This window comes from Alexandromys fortis, unplaced genomic scaffold (assembly GCF_014885135.2).
Source record: "Alexandromys fortis isolate MF-2015 unplaced genomic scaffold, M_Fortis_MF-2015_v1.1 scaffold_192, whole genome shotgun sequence".
NCBI lineage: Eukaryota > Metazoa > Chordata > Mammalia > Rodentia > Cricetidae > Alexandromys > Alexandromys fortis.
This window is the reverse complement of record NW_026068071.1, coordinates 2,783,307-2,801,960: the sequence shown is the minus strand read 5'-3', so window position 1 is coordinate 2,801,960 and position 18,654 is coordinate 2,783,307. Positions and strand designations below refer to the sequence as shown.

At 41.2% G+C, this 18,654-nt stretch overlaps 1 protein-coding gene across 3 annotated transcripts in view; it reads left to right on the top strand.

Annotated features, from left to right (window-relative positions):
- Positions 1-18,654, top strand: part of Clcn4 (chloride voltage-gated channel 4) — a 68,966-nt gene that overhangs the window by 14,315 nt on the left and 35,997 nt on the right. For 2 of the 3 annotated variants that reach the window (XM_050121009.1, XM_050121007.1), the window contains exons 3-4: positions 12,021-12,192; positions 13,803-13,902. In XM_050121009.1, the coding sequence (XP_049976966.1) occupies positions 12,021-12,192; positions 13,803-13,902 (272 nt within the window). The remainder of the gene's footprint in view (positions 1-12,020; positions 12,193-13,802; positions 13,903-18,654) is intronic. The other variant, XM_050121008.1, reaches the window with a different exon arrangement.

Below are 18,654 nucleotides of genomic sequence, written 5' to 3'. Positions count from 1 at the left end.
ATGTTAGTAATGTTCTTTATTGATATTTCTAGGACTTCATTCTGTCCCCTAAATGATCTGTGAGACATGACTGTGACTGCTTAACTTTGAAATAGTCCCAGTGGATCACAACAAATACCTGTCCATAGAGGTATGGAGCAATACATTGGAACTTAGTTCTGCAGTCAGATAATAGAGTAGGAACTGGCGAAGCATATTGTCTCATGGGCCAAACCCAGCTTGCTACCTGCTTTTGTGTGACTTCTGGGCTAAGAATGATTCTTATTTTTATATTATTGAAGCTAAGTGGTTTTTACATTTTAATATTGTTGATGCCCCCAAAGTATTTTGTAACACATGAAGATTATGCAAAATTTGAATTTCAGTGTCCACAAACAGTTTTATTGAACCAGAGCCACATATTGACTGTATGTCTGGTCTTTTGGTGCTTTTGAATGACAACATAGAGGCATATAAACCTAACATTGACCACATGGCTCACAAAGTTTTAAATATTTGCACTCTGACCCTAGAAAGAAAACATTGCCCCCTACCCTCGCAATTTTAAGGCAGAGAGGTAGAACACAGTAATTATGTTCAACAATGTAGATGGACCTTATAGCATAATTTAGAATACAAGACACTGGAAACAAAAGACTTAATTGATAAAAAGTTTGAAGATAAGTAGTGGCAGCATATGGTATAGGCTTATCATAAAAGTGGCTAAGAACAGTGGGCGCAATGGTAGGCTTCTAGGACCTAGGTACATCCCAATTAGTTTTTGAGATAGAGTCTCCCACTGAACCTTGAGCTCACAAATTCAACTAGACTGACTGGACACTGAATCTTAGGGATCCTCCTGTGTCTGTTTCCCCTGTGCAGGGCTTACAAGTATATTGCTGCATTCCTTTCTTAACATGGGTTATGGGTGTCCTGACCAGTGGGACACGAACGGGAGCACAGCACGAACCTTGAAGGAAGAGGAATGAAAGGGGCAAGAGATATGAGAAACGGACAGCAAGTCTGTGTTCTGATCAAGCTGCCAACATTATTTTTTCTCGGGAGCATTATGTAGCAAAAAAGCAGTAGGGAGGGCAGGATGCTGGAATGTCAGGTCTGGAGACTCCCTAGCTGATAGGAAGAGATAAGGAAATGCTGAGGCTCTGTAAATGTTTTCAGGGGAAGTGTTAATCACTTCTGGAGCCCACAGGTCTGCAATCCTGTAGGCACTCTTAACTCACAGGGAGATAAGGATTATATCCTAGGCCCGGAACTTGCTCTACAGAGGTGACAGAGGTGAATATCTTACTTAATGACTACCATGGCTATAACCAAATACAGGTCTTTGCTCCCAGCAGATGGGGGTGGAATTCAGGTTCTCACAGGTGCATAGCAAGCACTTTACTGACTAACTTGTCTTCACAGCTCTGATTTTTTTTTTTTGTATTTTTGTAGCTAGTTGTTTACTTCAGAAGGAAGAGATTTCAACTTGGGGTGTAGGTGAGTGGTAGAACACATGCTCAGTGTGCATGAAACCTCAGATCCATCTACGTGAACTGGAAAGAAAAAAAAAACAAAGGTGGAAGGAATGGAGAGAGACTTTAGTCTGGCAACTCCTCAGAAGTTTAAATACAGAGTTCCCTTGTATCCTAGCAACTTCAATTTTTTTCTAAGTTTTCCAAGACACAGTTTCTCTGTGTAACAGCTCTGGATGTCCTCTAACTAGCTCTTGTAGACCAGGCTTGCTTTAAACTCACGGAGATCCGCTTGCCTCTGCCTCCTGAGTGCTGGGATTAAAGGTGTGCGCCACCACTGCCCAGCTAACTTCACTCTTAAGCATATATGGAAGAGACATGAAAACATGAATACGAAGACCTTATACCATGTTTATAACAGCCCCAAAGTAGAGATCACCCAAATATTTAGTTAGGAGATTATAGAGAAACCAAGTGTGATACTGTGCCACTATGCAATATCATTCAGCAATACAAAGGAATGATGTGCTAATACATGATCTTCTGTAAGATGGATCTTGAAGATATTGTGCTAAGTGAAAGGAGCTAGCCACAAAAGGCTACATCAGATGTTTCCATTTAGGTGAAATATTATAAAATAGGCAAGTTCAAAGACAGAAAATATATCAGCGGTTGCTGGAAGACTGAAGAGGAAATGATTGCTAGTGGTTATGAAGTTACATTTAGGGGAGATTGGGTAGTGTTGGTGATTGCACAATTCTGGAAATGCACCCAAGTATAAATTGGAATTTTATAGGAGATGAATTAATTATGTATAAACTATGCCTAAAAGAGATTACTGTTCCATGGCTCACTGTGCATTTATATCGGTCAGAGCGCGGAAGTCTTAAGGTGACAGCCACTTTATCAACACAGCTCAAGGGATTGGCTCTTCCCACCAGTTTATCCAGTTTAGTCCCTTGGGTCCGGTTTGATTGAATAGTACAAAGCAGGATCTAGAATTCAGTTAAAAAGCACCGCCAAAACTCTAGTTCTCAGAAAAACAAGGCAAATTGAAAGATCATAGCAAAATAACTAGTTTCCTTGAGCTTTCCCTGTGATTCTATCTAGCTTGCTTCCCACTTCCCTGACCTGAGAGCAGTGAGACGCTTGCCATTGGCTACTGTTTATGCATTGCTAGTTCTGAGCGGGGACTGCGAGCTTCTTGCAGGTTACTGTGAGGATCCATTGCTTGCCTGTATGAATCCTTTCTCTTACACTTTATTTTTCTTTGTTCCCCCCACCCCCGCTTCCTTCATTCCTTGCCTCTCCCCAGCTCTTTTGAGACTTGTCTCTCTCTATAGCTCTGCTTCTCCTGGAACTTACTATATAGACCAGAATGGCCTTGAATTTGCAGCAGCCCTCCTCCTTTAGTCTCTCAATACCAAGATTACAGGTATATGCTGTTACACCCAGTTGTTGGTATCTGTGTATAGATAGCTATCATACTGCTTGTTCCTCACTTCTAGATGGTAAGAACAATAATGGTTACTTTTGAGAGTTTGAGGCAATCGGCCTGATTATCTCTATTTGAATTTTGCCAGTGCTAAAGAATACATATTTTCAGTTTTTCCTCTCTGTACTACTCACTAGTTAAATACAAGTGGCAGTAAAGGTAGCTCTGAAAATTCTGGAACACAGCAAGGGCCTAAAGATTAGCTGTGACACAGACAAATCATTTTGATTAATTAATAAATGTTTGTTTGTCCCTGAGAGAGTAAAAGGACTAGTCATTAACTTTCAGTCAGTGTGTCACAGGGCTTGGCAGGTCAATGGAGGTCACATAGCCAGACTGAGGATTCGTGCAAATATCTCAGTGGTTTGTCCACTTTGAATAGGGAAAATTCTTATTTGAAGAAATTAGTCTCTAATAAATGCAAATATTTTAATGGTATTTTAGGGAAAAAGATTTAAAATTTCTGGCATAGATTCCTATTTTAGTGACCTACTTCACTGTTCTTTGATAAAAGCAACCATAGGAGGCCCCTGAGAAAGCACCATTGGAACTGGGCATGGTGATGCATGCCTTTAAACCCAATCTTTAATTCCAGCACTGGAGGGGGGGAGGGGGGAGGAGGCAGAGGCAGGCAGCTGGATCTCTGTGACTTCAAGGCCAGTCTGGTCTACAGAGTAAGTTCCAGGACAGCTGAGTCTATTGAAATCAAACACCATTGAAACCGTAGCCTCCTCAGGCTGAAATGGAACCTGGGATTGGGTGCTGCTGTTTGTCAGCCAGAGACTCCACATAGTCACCATAATAGTACCCTGTGGCAAGTCCTGCTACAATCTCTGTTTCGTAGCTGGGAAAACTGAGACCAGGTAAGGCTCAGCAACTGGCCTACAATCATACCACTGTGGAGTGTCTTAACTGAGTAGGAACTCATACAGTATTGCCCCAAGGTCTTAATAATGCTACCTTTCAGGATGAAAACTCAAAGTACAGCGGGAAACATGTATTAAAGAATTAACTTGGGCTAGGGACGGAACTCAGTTGGTAGAATGCTTGTTTAGCAAGCACTAAAACCTGGGTTCCATCCCTAGCAGCACATAATCTGGGAGTGATCATGTACACCTGCCATCCATAGCACTGGGAAGCAGGGGATCAAAGTTCATGCCTTTATTCCCAGCACTCTTGAGGTAGATATCTGTGAGTTCGAGGCCAGCCTGGTCTACAGAGCAAGTTTCAGGACAGCCAGGCTACACTGTGAAACACTGTCTTAAACCCATCCCCCAACCCCAAAAATGTTCAAGGAAATCTCCAGCTATATAGCAAGTTGAAGGTTGGCTTGAACCATGTCTCAAAAACAAAGTAGTACTTGATAATTGAAACTAGCATGCTAGTAAGTCCTTTACCAATGAACTACAGTCCAGCCAGCCATCTATTTTAAAGTATACCTATGAAAAACTATGACAACATGTTATAGTGACTTACAACCTAAGATGGTCAGAAATAATCAATATTTTCTTCTAGATACTTTCTGCATTTGTGAAAACTTTTTTGTAAGGTGGATGGTCAATTCTATTTTTCAAAAATGGTCACAACACTGTTCCTGGATTCCAGGTGTTTTCTAGAGACTCAGCACTCCCCCATCAGGATTGTGATCTATTTTCTACCCACTTGACCTTGAGTGTGCTTTTGGAACAGCCTGCCTGACTTCTGAGGCTAAGTGAGGTAAAATGACCCAGATTCTTTTTGGTGTCTGTCAGGACACAAGTCACCTTGGAGTCTAGGGCCTCCAAGTAAGAAGGCCTACCACCCAAAGCAGTCATATTGGAGAGGCCACATGGCAGTACCATGTGGAGCCTCAGCTATTCTAGTCCTCATTTGTTGAGTCTCCCAAGCTGGGCACAGCTGATAGTGAGCAAGCTTTCAAATGATTTCAGGCCCTGCTGACTGTAGTCTCCTGAGCAATCTTTAGTGGGAACTGTCTTTTTTTTTCTGGTCAAATCCCAGTGCTATTAATGACAAAATTGAGGCACTTGTTCCTATGTAAGCCATCATGTTTTGAGATCAACAATAAATGACCTATATATCTCATGTTACTTTTTATGGTTATAATAAAAGTGATACAACTAGTTTCTGCCTTCCTAGCACTGGGATCACAAGTTTTGTGTTACTCATCCTGCTTTTTTCATGGATTCTGTGGATCTAACTCAGGTCCGCATGTTTGTGTGGCAAGCACTTTCTTGAGGCAAGCTAGTCCCTTATAGTACTATCATAAGGCGAAAGGATAGAGGTATTATATTAAATATTGCTGTTTGTGGCTAAAGAAAAAGGTCTGCCCAATGCAAAGCTATGCTTCTTGAGCTACTTTCTTGGGCTCCTAGTCAGAGGTCAATAATTTCTTTTACCTCCTTCACCCAATCCATTTGCAGTAGAGCTCAGCTCCTCTCTCCCCATACCCACTTTCCTGCCAGTCATGGTAGAGCATAGCAGCACTTCAAGATACCAGTCTTAGTTTCTTGCTTTCTCTAAGCATGTCAATGACATGTTTTCTTGCTCACAGTGGTCTTCTGTTGGCCTTATATCCTCAAGATCAAGGACAGACCCAGAAACTTTAAAGATTGCCCATGAGTACTGGCCTTACCCATTTATTGAGTCCTTGTCCAATCTTCACTGCCTCGTATCTGGAAATGAAAGTGTCCAAAAGCACTGTGAGAAGCACCTGGAACTGTTTACCTGCTGGGCACTAATACCACTTCTAATATCACTACTTTCTTGAGTCTGAGCTTGCGTGATGCTTCCAGAGGTGAACCTGAAAATTCTGAACCCTTAAGTCCAGAACTGGACTCGCTGAACATAGCGAACAATGAGGACTACTGAGAACTCAAGAACAATGGCAGTGGGTTTTTGATCCTACTGCACGTACTGGCTTTGTGGGAGCCTAGGCAGTTTGGATGCTCACCTTACTAGACCTGGATGGAGGTGGGTGGTCCTTAGACTTCCCACAGGGCAGGGAACCCTGATGGCTCTTTGGGCTGACGAGGGAGGGGACTTGATTGGGGGAGAGGGAGGGAAATGGGAGGCAGTGGCGGGGAAGAGACAGAAATCTTTAATAAATAAATAAACGAAAAAAAAAAAAGATGGACTGTAACAGCTATCGGTTGTCCTTCATATCTCGAACCTGAAGGGCCCTGTCATGAGAGAGTAAAAATCCTCTTGCTTTTGCAAAAAAAAAAAAAAAAAAGATTCTGCTTTGACCTGGAAAGATGAATATAGACTAGAGTGTCCTGAAGACTGACTCAGTAATCAGAGAAAAAAAAAAAAAACCTTATAAACCTCTTCTGACCAATAGCATGAGTTCATACCACTGAGCTCAGCTTTAAAACCACAGAGTCAGGGGCTGGAGAGATGACTCAGAGATTAAGAGCACTGGTTGCTCTTCCAAAAGTCCCGAGTTCAATTCATACTAAACACTATCTAGAATGAGATCTTGTGCCCTCTTCTGGAGTAAGGCATAAATGCATGCAGACTGCTGTATGCATAATAAATAAATCTTTAAAAACAAACAAGCAAAAAAAAAATGCCACAAAGTCATTGAATTCCAGATCTGAAAGTACGCTCACAACACATATTTTATGAATGAGAAGATTAAAGCTCATAAAAGTCAAGGAGGCCTTTTCCCATCATCCCACAGCTCTGCACTGTGGAGACAAAATATTTCAGGGACTTGAAGATTTGATATATTATTTGGGTCTTTCTAAACAGTAGTACCCTTCAGAGTGAAACCAGAATTTTAGAGTCAAAAAATGTAGTCCCATAGAACCATTTGTTAGTGCTTTATCAATAATGTTGTCTTGGCTTATTCTTACAAGTACCTAAGGGAAGTCTTGCTTCTATACTTCAGATATGTGAAGAAACTGGAACAGAACTGAAAGCCTAGGCAGAACCTCTTGGTAGAACACATGCTGGGGATCAAATTTCATTTTCCCAGGCTCCTAATTTAGTTTTTTTTTCGGGGATGTGGCACCAATCAGCCAAAAGGGAATTGGTCAACTGAAAATTGCCAAGGAACTTTGTTGTAACCCAGATGCTGATGCATTAAATGAAATAAAGAATCTACTAGAGTTTGTTGGGGGGGGGGTCAGTTGTTGTCTATGCTTTGTATGGCTGGGCCTTCTTTTGGCAATGGGCACAATCAAGGGCTTCTGCAGCGTGATCCTGGTTGCTTCTGATTTTTTGTTCTGAAAGACCTATACCCTCAAAACCATACTGATCATGTCCCCAAGGCTGTTGGTCTAAATTACCCTGAACCAAACAGTAACTACTGACAAACTCACTTATTTGCTTTTGCATTTTTTTGTTCATGTATCTTCTACTCACACTTTTTTTTCTCCTCTCCCTTCTCTCTCATTTATGATGACATTAAAATGTCTTTCTATTTTAGGTGGTTGCAAGAAATTCCAATGGGCTTTGCTGCCCCTGTGGTCCAGAAATAATGCATACAATTGAATTAATTCAGTGAAGGTTATTGAACACCAGCTGCATTTCAGGCCCAAACACAGAGAGGCAAAAATGACTTAAGTTTTTCATGCAGCAGAAGATCACAGTAAAGGAGGAATGGTGTGATGTACATAGCAGTTCTGATAAGGGAGGCTTTGAAATGCCTAAGTAGGATGCAGCAGCTCTCTCTCTGGGGAAACTAATTCAGTCTCTATAGGTGAGGAGGTGCAGCAAAGCACTCTGCAGAGTAAATCAGAACTTTCCAGGCAGAGACCAAGAAGCCTTTCAAAGGATCAAAGGAGAGCAGCAACACATTCAAAGGGATGGCATTGGGGGCAGATATGCTGAGAGTTGCCATTTAGTTCAGGATGGCATGTTCTTTTATACTTAGTGTGTGTGTGTGTGTGTGTGTGTGGGTGGCTTGATTATTCTTGTTGATCTTTATCCAAGTGATTTCCTGCCTTCTTTCATCTCTAGAATCCATTACATCTTTACCAACACCCAACTATATACAGGCTAGGTTTCCTTTAAATAATACAGATTCCTATTCTGAGGGTGAGCCGACCCATTCAGAGTAGCTTTTAACATCAAAGTCCTAAATGGCATCATTGATGCTATCACTGCTAACACATGCAAGTCTTTGTTGGGCTCTGGTAAATTGAGTTTACGGGATAGAGTCTGTTTTCATCTGCTGTTGAAGACTTTGATCCCAGTCTCTTGGAGGCTTCATGCTGAGACTAAGCCTTACAGATACTTTTTGCCTTAAGGGATTAGATAAAAGTCCTAGGTGCCCTGCATGTTTTCCAAAGTCCCTTCGTAGGTAAATAATGGTTGTATAGGAGAGAGTCTGTCTTCTCATGCAGAGTATCACCAGCATGAGCTAGGGAAAATTCTGGTCCTTCCTCTCTCTTCTGGGCATTGTCATCCATTGCTGCGTCAATCCCCTTCACCACTGGAGTTGTTTTTCCTTTCTACAGAGTGGACTTCACTAGACTTCATTTTCCAGAGCCAAAGTGGGCATGACTGTATGCTGATAAAACTTGATTTACAAAATTAGATGGTCTCAGTTTAGCCCCATCTTGAATTCATGGCAGTCTTTCTGCCATATCTAACGAGTACTGGGATTACATGCATGAGCCACTCTGTCCAGCACCAATTTTCCTTTAGTAGCAGAACCAAATCTTTATTCTTCATTTAACTGAGGTGTTTTTTTGTTTTTTGCTTTTTGTTTTTTGTTTTTGACAAGACCTTTGCATTGTGTGTCTACAACCTGTCATCTTTCCTCATCAGAGAGTTTCCTTATCATAAGAGGTTTTGACCATATTGTTTTGTGAAAATGAGAATGCTACCAGCTTTCTAATTTTATTCCTTCCCTTATATTTTTGGTTATGGTATCGGTTGCTACCGACTTATGCAATGTGTTTCTTCCCTGGATACTCATCAGTAGGTGTAGTTTTCAACTTGGCACAGCTCAGACCTCAAACTTTGAAACTTAAAACAGCTGAGTTGCACAGATGGTCAATAAATCAATCACTGTGGCCATTTTATTGCTTGTAAGGTGATTACCATATTTTGTTCATAGTGACTTTTCTAGTTGATTAAAGTGAAGTTTCGTCAGGACATGGTTGAGTCTTCTAGATACGTTAATATGTAAAGCAATGAGAGAGGTCTGAACAGAAGTATTTTTATAATCACCTTCAATGTTTTAACTATTGATTCCTAGCCTTTTGTGGCCTTCATACTATAATTCAAATTTCCATGCTTTTTGCCAAAGTAATTTTTATTTGGTGCATTTTCCAGGCTCATGTCTTTGTAGAAGTCATTTATTTTTTTCTGTTAACCTGAGTGAACATTGATCCTGCTGCAATTTTTTTTCTGTGCCTCAATTGGACTCCTATGTGATCTGGGAATGAGACTCGGAGGGTGGCAGAATATGGGAGGTTTATGATCGATGGGTTTCCAGACCAGGGGAGTCTGAACAGTTGGAATGGAATTGTTATCTAAGACATTCAAGTCTTTTACTGTCCTGGCAGCAAGATCCATTTTGACTGTGTTTTAAGGAAAACTTAAGTGAGTGTCTTTTCCCAGTGCTCCTTGCCCAGGTCACTGTGCTGCCAGCTTTGCATGCCTCTTGGCTATCAGTAGTCTGTCCTACTGCTTTTGTTGATATCCATGGCCCTCCTCTCTCAGAGAGCTGCTGCCACCTACAGATTGCTTTGATTGCCACTTGTGAATAAAAGTTACTCTGCAGCTACTGTTACACATCTGGATGATGACAACCACAGAGGCTGTTTACTTCTTTTGTCTATTCTGTCTCTCAGGAGGACCAATGATTTTGGTTATTATTATTATTTGACAATCTGACTGTTTCCTTTTATAGAACACAGAAAGAAGCTCATACTTATTTGTGAACCGTATTTACAAATTTGCCTATTCACTAAAATTTGCCATTTTCTGTGTTCTTCAGTAGAGCATCCCTGTAACAAAATAGCTTATCTAGTCAACATAAAAAGAAGGAGGGTTCCACTGGGTTTTGATCCTACTTCATGTTCTGGCTTTGTGGGAGCCTAGCCAGTTTGGATGTCCACCTTCCTAGACCAAGATGGAGCGGGGAGGACTTTGGACTTTCCACAGGGCAGGGAACCCTGACTGCCCCTCAGACTGGAGAGGGAGGGGGAGAGGAGTGGGGGGAGGGGAAGAGGAGACGGAGGAGGAGGGGAAAAGGGAGACGGGGAGGGAAATGGGAGGCTGGGAGGAGGCGGAAATCTTTTTTTTTCAATAAAAAAATTATATTTAAAAAAAAAGAAGGAGGGTTTATTGGGTTCATGGTTTTTGAGAATTTAGTCTGTGATCAATTAGCCACCTTGCTTTGGGATTGTGGTGACAGTGTACATTGTGGTACATTGTGGTGGAACAGACACTTACTTCATGGCCAGGACATGAGAGGGGAGTGAGGGGAAGGAGCTGGGGCCCAGTACTCCCCTTTGGGGCACACACAGTTTATCATCTAAGGACCAACCCCCTCCCCCTCAGCTCCAGCTCAAGGTTTCACTTCTTTTTGAAGCGCCACCTTGAGGATAAAATATGTAATACTCAGATTTTTAGGGGACTTTCAAGAACCTAACTATATATAGTACCAAGTCAGTAGTGGCACTTTAAAGGTTAGTCACTGACTTGGAAATTGTGTAGAATGGTGAAAAGTTCAAGTCATCAGGAAAACATCTGGCAGCTGTGGTCAGAGAAGATAACCTTTGCGTTTCCATGGTCATACTGTGAACAAGTGACTTGTTCCTGTTTTATTTAGTTCCTCACTAAAAACAAAACCCCAGACCTGTGTTCCTTTTGTTGGTAATTTTGCTCTTTAAAGTGTCCTTGTTCCTATGTCCTAGAGCATTGTTTGTGATGTGCTTTTTGGAGAAAATATATCTGATAGAGAAACTTTGATCAGGACTCAGCAGTGGTGCAGTTGGTTGAGTTCAAGGATACTGAGTGAGGTGTGTCTATCAAATAAGATATCTTTAAATAGAAACACAAACAAAAAGATGATTTATTGATTGGTTGAAAAAAATTTGTGAGCAGAGGCTTGCAGGATTCATTTGGGGGCATTGTTTGGTATTTCTTAATTCAATGTTCAATATCACTTTGTAGAAGATAACTGGTGAATACTAAGGATGAACTGTGTACATATTACATTACAGCAGAGATACTGGAAATAATTTTTATGTTATATAAAAATGGAAGCAGGAAATAGTGGCACATGCTTGTAATCTTAGTACACAAAAGGCAAAGGTAAGAGAATCAAGAGTTCCAGGACATTCTCTGTAACAAGGTCAGTCTGGGCTACATGAGACCCTTTCTAGAAACAGTTAGAAAAAGAATTAATGGTAATGTATGTTGACTGAGTTTTCTGTCTTGCACAGTTCCCGCAATCATTAAGTCCCAAAGAAATCACACAGAGGTCTACATTAACTATAAACTGATTGGCCCATTAGCTCAGGCTTCTTATTAACTCTTACAACTGATGTTAGCCCATTATTCTTGTCTGTGTTAGCCATGTGGTTCAGTACCTTATTCAGCAGGGCAGTCACATCTTGCTGCTTCTATGGTCTGGTCAGGACTGCTGAGGAATGGGCTTCCTCCTTCCCAGAATTCTCCTGTTATCATTGACCTACCTATACTCCCTGTCTGGTTGTCCCACCTATACTTCCTGCCTGGCTACTGACCAATCAGCGTTTTGTTAAAATATAATTGACAGAATACAGACATTTGTCCCACAACCAAATGTACTTGCCTAACATGTGAAAGGTCTATCCAGCACACAGCACCACACGTACCCCTCCACATAAACACACACACATAGCACACACCCTACCACACACAGAAACACACACCAACACACAACATACACATATAACCAGAGAAAAAGAAAAGTAGATTGTTCTTGGATTATGGTGCTATATTCATGTTATGGTCATGCTTACTTTGTTTCTTTGTGGAGCTGGGGATCAAACCCAAGCTTTCATGAATACTATGCAGATACTCTTGTCCTGAGCTACACACGAGCCCTGTTTGCATTTTAACAGGTGGACTTCTCTTCCAGGAGTAACTAGCATGGTCAGCTCTGGAGCCATGAGTGCTTCTGGGAACCTAATGGATTTCCTTGATGAGCCTTTCCCTGATGTGGGGACCTATGAGGACTTTCACACCATAGACTGGCTAAGGGAAAAGTCCCGGGACACTGACAGACACAGAAAGGTAGGTGGTACTATGCTAAAGGAGTCTTTACTGATAGATCCACAATGCTTCCATCTGCAGGTTATAATCTGAGCCTGAGGCTGTGCATCATTTGTGGCTTCCACAGCAGGAAAGATCTAGTAGAGGAGGCAGAGACAAAGACTGAGAGTTACAATATCAGGTACTTTGGGTAGAAATATGACCAGTGTAAACAACAAAGGGACCCTGAAGTCAGACACATTTGAATCACCTCTTGCCCTTGACACCTTCATGGTGGTTGAGTTTGAGGCTGTCATTTCTGGGCCTCATTTACTCATTAATCCTTGAGAAAAAAGTGATGACATTGAAGATCGGATGAGATTGTATGTGTGTCTGTGTTATGTTATTACGCTGCCAGATATCTAGTGTATACTAGAATATGGCAAATGCTATGGACTCATTTATGAGGGATGATTAGAAAGTTTTTTTTTTCAGAGAGGTAAGATTTTAATTTGTTCTCTCAATGTGACCAAAAATTTGGTAGTCAGAGAGAGAGAAATGATCTTAAATATAGGGAGTGTTTTTTTTTTTTTTTTAATTCACAGACACATGAAAGAATGTGACAACTTCAGATCATTCCAGGGAGTCCTGGGTTTGTTGGAGGATTCCCAGAAGGAGATGAATAGAGATGAGCCTAGAAGAGTATGCTACGGGGCTGTGTTAGGAATGATTAAATAACCCATGGGGAGGAGTTGGTGAAGGCTGAAGAGGACAGTAGAGAGGTACTGCAGAGATAAACAGGAAGCATAGGAGTGTGGTCACAAGGCAGGAGGAGTTCTTACTGGAGGCTGAAAAAAAAAAGATGCCTGTGGGATCATGATCAAGCCTCAAGCCGTGTAGGGCTTTAGAGAAGGGAGCAGAGTGAAATGGAGTCATAGAACCATAGGTTCTTGTCAGACAAGGCAGGGCTTTTGCTAATGAGTGGAGGAACGAGGAACGGGAGCAGCAGGAGCTTGGAAACAGCATGCTGTGCAGCTCAGTGTGAGGTTGGGCTCACCTTGGAGAGTGAGAGAGCCCTAGCCTGCCGATGGTTGCTGAAGCTTGAGACATGGCCAAGGTGGCTTGGGCACTTAAAGAGAGATGTGGTGGTGGAAACCGGACCCTGGAAAAGTTAGGGTACACATTTTGCGTACAGAGGAAGGCAGGTTGGAATCAGAGCCAAAGACGTGGAAGAAGCAGACAGGAATGAAATAGGAAACCAAGAATAGGTGGGGGGATGATGATGTTAGAGGAGTGTAGGGCTCCCGCAGAATGGAGAGGGAAAGAGGTATGCTATAAAAATGCCATAATGGTCTATGAAGAGTTAGAGTATCCCTAAAAGAGTACTTAATTAAAAATCCATATTGAATTTGATTATTTAAAATCCATTTTGAAGGGAGACACTGATTCTGCGCTTCATCCATATAGCCTTGTGAACTAGAAAGCCCATTTAATCAGTCTTGCATTGCTGCAAGAACAGTTTGACTGGGAATTTGATGGCTTAATTATATTCATCTCCTCAGTCACGTTGTTTCTTGAGGAATCTACTTCAGAGAAAGAAGCAGGAAATGGACTTGTGTTCTGATCAACTGCTTTGTGTATTTTATTTTTAGATAACCAGCAAAAGTAAGGAGTCAATCTGGGAGTTCATCAAGAGCCTGTTGGATGCGTGGTCAGGATGGGTGGTGATGCTACTCATTGGGCTGCTGGCAGGTATGTGCAAGATATGTATGTGCGCTGTACTCCTAGTACCCCCACACTCCAGATGTTTAGGAGACACTGAAGCTATGGAGTATTCATCTTCTATCTCAATGTAAGAGATTTATTGATTGAAAATACCTGAATGACTACTTTTTTTCTAGAATCTACCAAGACTAAGGCAGGAGCCTGACCCTAACTGTGGCATCACAGACCAAAACAGAGATAGCTCACAAAGCAAGTGTGAACTTCTAGAAAGTTGCAATTAACAGCGTTAATTTGGCCTTGTGCATACACTGCATAGATTTATGACTACCCTGGGATTTTACCGAAAGCACACATTTTTATATTCTGTTATACCTAGCTATCTATGGGGTTACAAAATATGGAAACATTTTAATTTTGAAGTATCAAGCATCACATGTGGTGGGCTTTTCCTACTCCTTGAAAGCCCTGAAATGCATGATCGAGCATGCTATGACATTCAAAATAATGTTAACCACCCACAGGGTCCAAGGTGAATCCAGGACAGTTGCATCTAGACCATACACTGTTCCAACCCGTAGAGACTCCTCATCTTCCGTTGTCAAAATCTCAGTGCCATTTTGTGGGTAGTAGATATTTGGCTCTTTGTGGTAGTCGTTTGCTGAAGTTAGCTTCTTTTTTTTAGAAGACTATGAGGATTGGTATTAAACAGCATTTCTGGAGAAAACACTATGATGGTGTAAAGATCTCTTTCCCCTTTATGATTCTAATGTGTAACTGGAGGCAGCAAACTCCTCCAAAAAAAAAAAAAAAGCTAGTTTTACGGCCACAGTAAAAAGTGAAGGAAGGTACAGAATGAAGGGATTTTAAAGATAGGCACATCCAGTGTTCTTTGGATTTGAATGCATATTGGAGCAAGATCTAGAAAGTAGCACCACTTTCCCTTGGCTCTAATGGGGGGGAGGACTCAGGTGTCCAACTGCCTGGATGGATGTTCCCTTGGTTTTATTTGGCATCCTCGCAGAGGAATCACACTTACCCTCTGCAGACTAATTTACCAGAATTTACCATAAGGCGGCACTGTTGTACCACAGACCAAAGCAGAGATGGGTCACAAAACAACTTGCATCAGCAAAGGAGATTGGATGAAGAGTAATGTGACTGTGAACGGTTGAAAAATGATGGATTTGGGGGTGATCATCAGATCTTGCTCACAGGTCACTTTCTACTTGAAACTTTCTCTGATCATTTCTCTAAAAAAAAATCACATCTTTCTCTCATTGAGCCTCTCTCTCACCAGTTTTAGTTTCTCTCTTTCTCTCTGTGTGTGTGTGTGTGTAACAGCTTTCCTGAATTATACTACACATATTGCATGATTAACCCATTTAAAGTGTACACTTAAGTGGTTTTTAGTGTTTTTATAGAGTTTGCAATTATCATCATGACCAATTTTAGAACAATTTTATCATTCCCACCTGAATATTATCTGCACCTTTTAGCTATGGAAGGATCTAAACCATTACCAGTCTACTTCCTCTCACTGGAGATTTGTCTGTTCTGGACATTCCATGTAAATGGAATTGAACATTATGTGTGTCTTTTGAAGTGGACCCAGGTCCAGATGCCTGGCCTGACCTTAACTGTGACACAAAAGCTAGATGACAAGACCTTTTCTTTCTCGTACATAAACTAGTTGAAGTAAGACACACACACATACATGTATAAACACATATAGATACATACACACATATATATACATGCACACACCTACATGCATATGTACACACACACTGTTCTTTGGGCCTGGATATACCTTTAGGGCTTAGTAGCAAGAGGGATATAAATAAGACAGTCAGGGAAGAATGCATGCTATGAAAGGAGAAAAGGGGTTTAGGGTCAAGCTTTGAAGAAATATCCCCCTTAGAAAGCAGGGTGGAGAAGCAGGAAAGATCAAAACAGACAGAAAATCCGAAAGCAAGGGGGAAACCAGGAGAGCTAAACTTTGCAGAAGCCATGAGCTTCTTGTTGAAATAGGAGCGGCAGGGCTGCGTCCCCGGCACCCGGCCGCCAGCATGGCTAGTTTATACCCAGAAATAATTACACGGAAACTGTATTCTTTCAAACACTGCCTGGCCTGGCTAGGTCCAGTTTCTTATTGGCTAGCTCTTACATATTGTTCTAACCCATTTCTAATATTCTGTGTAGCCCATGAGCTGGCTTACCAGAGAGGATCTTAACCTGCATCTGTCTGGAGTGGGAGCATCATGGCGACTCCTCCTCTAACCTTCTTTCTCCCAGAATTCTCTTCTGTATACTCCGCCTACCTAATTTTCTATCCAATAAAATGGGCCAAGGCAGTTTCTTTATTAGTAAGAAATCATTCCCACATCATTTCCCCTTTTTCCGTTTAAACAAAAAAGAAAGGCTTTAACTTTAGCATAGTAAAATTACATATAACAAAACAGTTATCAAGTAAGAATTACAGTTACAATATTTATATCTATTTTATCTCTTACCATAACTAAGGAAAACTATAACTATTCATTCTTCAACTCCATCAAAGACTCCAGAAGGATATAATATTACCTAAGTACACAAGAAATAAGAAAACTCTAGAAATGACAGAGACATCTCGCTGCCTGGACAGTCACCCAAAGTTCTTTGGTACCGTTGGGGCATCCATCTTCGGCCTACAGGCCCATGGTATCCAGATACATTTCCATGAAGCAGGAAATTTCAAAGACAGTTCAGTCATTTTCTGCTGTGTCCTGCAGAATGTCTCGCAGACTCTTTCATGAATCAGGAACCCCGAAAGACCATCTCACCTTTAGGCAAGTTCAGCAGTCCTCTCTCTGAGGGTTCTCTGTGTCCAGTTTATGCAACAGTCCAGGCAAGAGCAGTTTCTTGCCCAAATGACTATCCAACTCCATAAGGATCCTCTTCGATGCCCATCTTCCTCTTGAAGTAGCTGGTGCTGCCAGGAGCAGACGTGTCTCCTTGTCATGAAAAGTCCTAAGTTATTAAAATATTTTAAATGCCATATTCTGCAGTCTTTGAAAGATATGAAGAATGCCTATCTAACTGAAATATATCTCTATATATCTAGAAAATCTAATTAACATGACTACAAGCTTAACTATTAGCGATGATTATCCATTAACAACCTATATTTCCTAATTATACATTACATTTTTAAATGAACTACACAATCACAATACCTTAATCAAGATCAAAAATACATATACATATAACAAAATTGACCTTAAAATCCATACCAATGCAAATTATTCATATCTATATCATATCCCCCTTTAAATGTAAAAGAACATTTATAAACAATATTTGGGAACATGGGCGTAGTTTTTTCTCTCCAAACTGCTTCCTGCTGAATAGGGGCGTCGTTAATTAGGTCGTTCATGATATAACCTGTGTGCTAGTTTCATCTCAGTTGGCAATTGAGCGAAGCAATTTTTTGAGGGTGTTCACAGCAACCTTTCAGGAGGGCGTGGTCTATCATACCAAATCGGAATAGATGCAATCCACAGGGTCTCATCCTCTGCAAAAACAAAAGAAGACCCTCTCCAAAGCATCATATCCTTAGACCCAAATTCTGAAATCATAATACCCTCATGAAATCCATTTTGGTTTAGCTTGGCAGCCCATATAATGAAATGTCTCTCTGTACTTAGCTCCTTCACAGTCAAAAATTTTAAAGAAAACACAATGTACATAATCCAGACTCTCTGTGAATTTTCCATTTTTACGTGGCTTATTTTTCTTTATTTTTTTTAATCTATAACTATCTGTACTTCTGTATACCCAGAAATAATTACACGGAAACTGTATTCTTTCAAACACTGCCTGGCCTGGCTAGGTCCAGTTTCTTATTGGCTAGCTCTTACATATTGTTCTAACCCATTTCTAATATTCTGTGTAGCCCATGAGCTGGCTTACCAGAGAGGATCTTAACCTGCGTCTGTCTGGAGTGGGAGCATCATGGCGACTCCTCCTCTAACCTTCTTTCTCCCAGAATTCTCTTCTGTATACTCCGCCTACCTAATTTTCTATCCAATAAAATGGGCCAAGGCAGTTTCTTTATTAGTAAGAAATCATTCCCACATCAGCTTCTGAAAGAATGGAGTGCTTGGTAATTTCAAATGATGCCAAGAGGCCTAAAACTAGGGTTGGCAACCTTCTTTCTATCAAAGGCTAGCAAATAAGTGTTTTTGGCTTTTTGAGCTGTGTAGTTTCTGTCTCTATACTTCAACTCTGCTACTGTAGCAGGAAGCCACAGTCAGCATCCAGTGATAAAGTGTGGCTGTGCTGGGTTAAAGCTTTAGTAACAAAAAGGCAGTGGGCTACATAGGGTCTCTTGGTTGTGTGCTGTATGACCTGTTCCGAATAATGAAGACTGGGTACAGGCTATTGCTTTCCTAGTAGAAGGAGAGAATGAACTGGACTGAGGGAAAGAAGAGAGAAGGGAAGCTCCAGGACAGTGTTTGGAGGGGAATGTGGACTAGGGGTGACTTAAATGTTGATGAGAAAGCCACTGGAGAGAGAAGGGTTGTTTACTTGCTTATGTGTTTCGTGCATGTGATGTGAATTATGCATATGTTGTGTGTGTGTGTGTGAGTGTGCTTGTGTGTGTGTGAGTACACCCACCAGTACATATGTATTTTGAAGCCAGACAAAGATGTCTTCCTGTGTTTATTTCTACCGTATTCCCTCCAGGCAGGACCTCTTACTGCACCTGAAACTTGTTCTTTTGGCTAAACTGGCTGT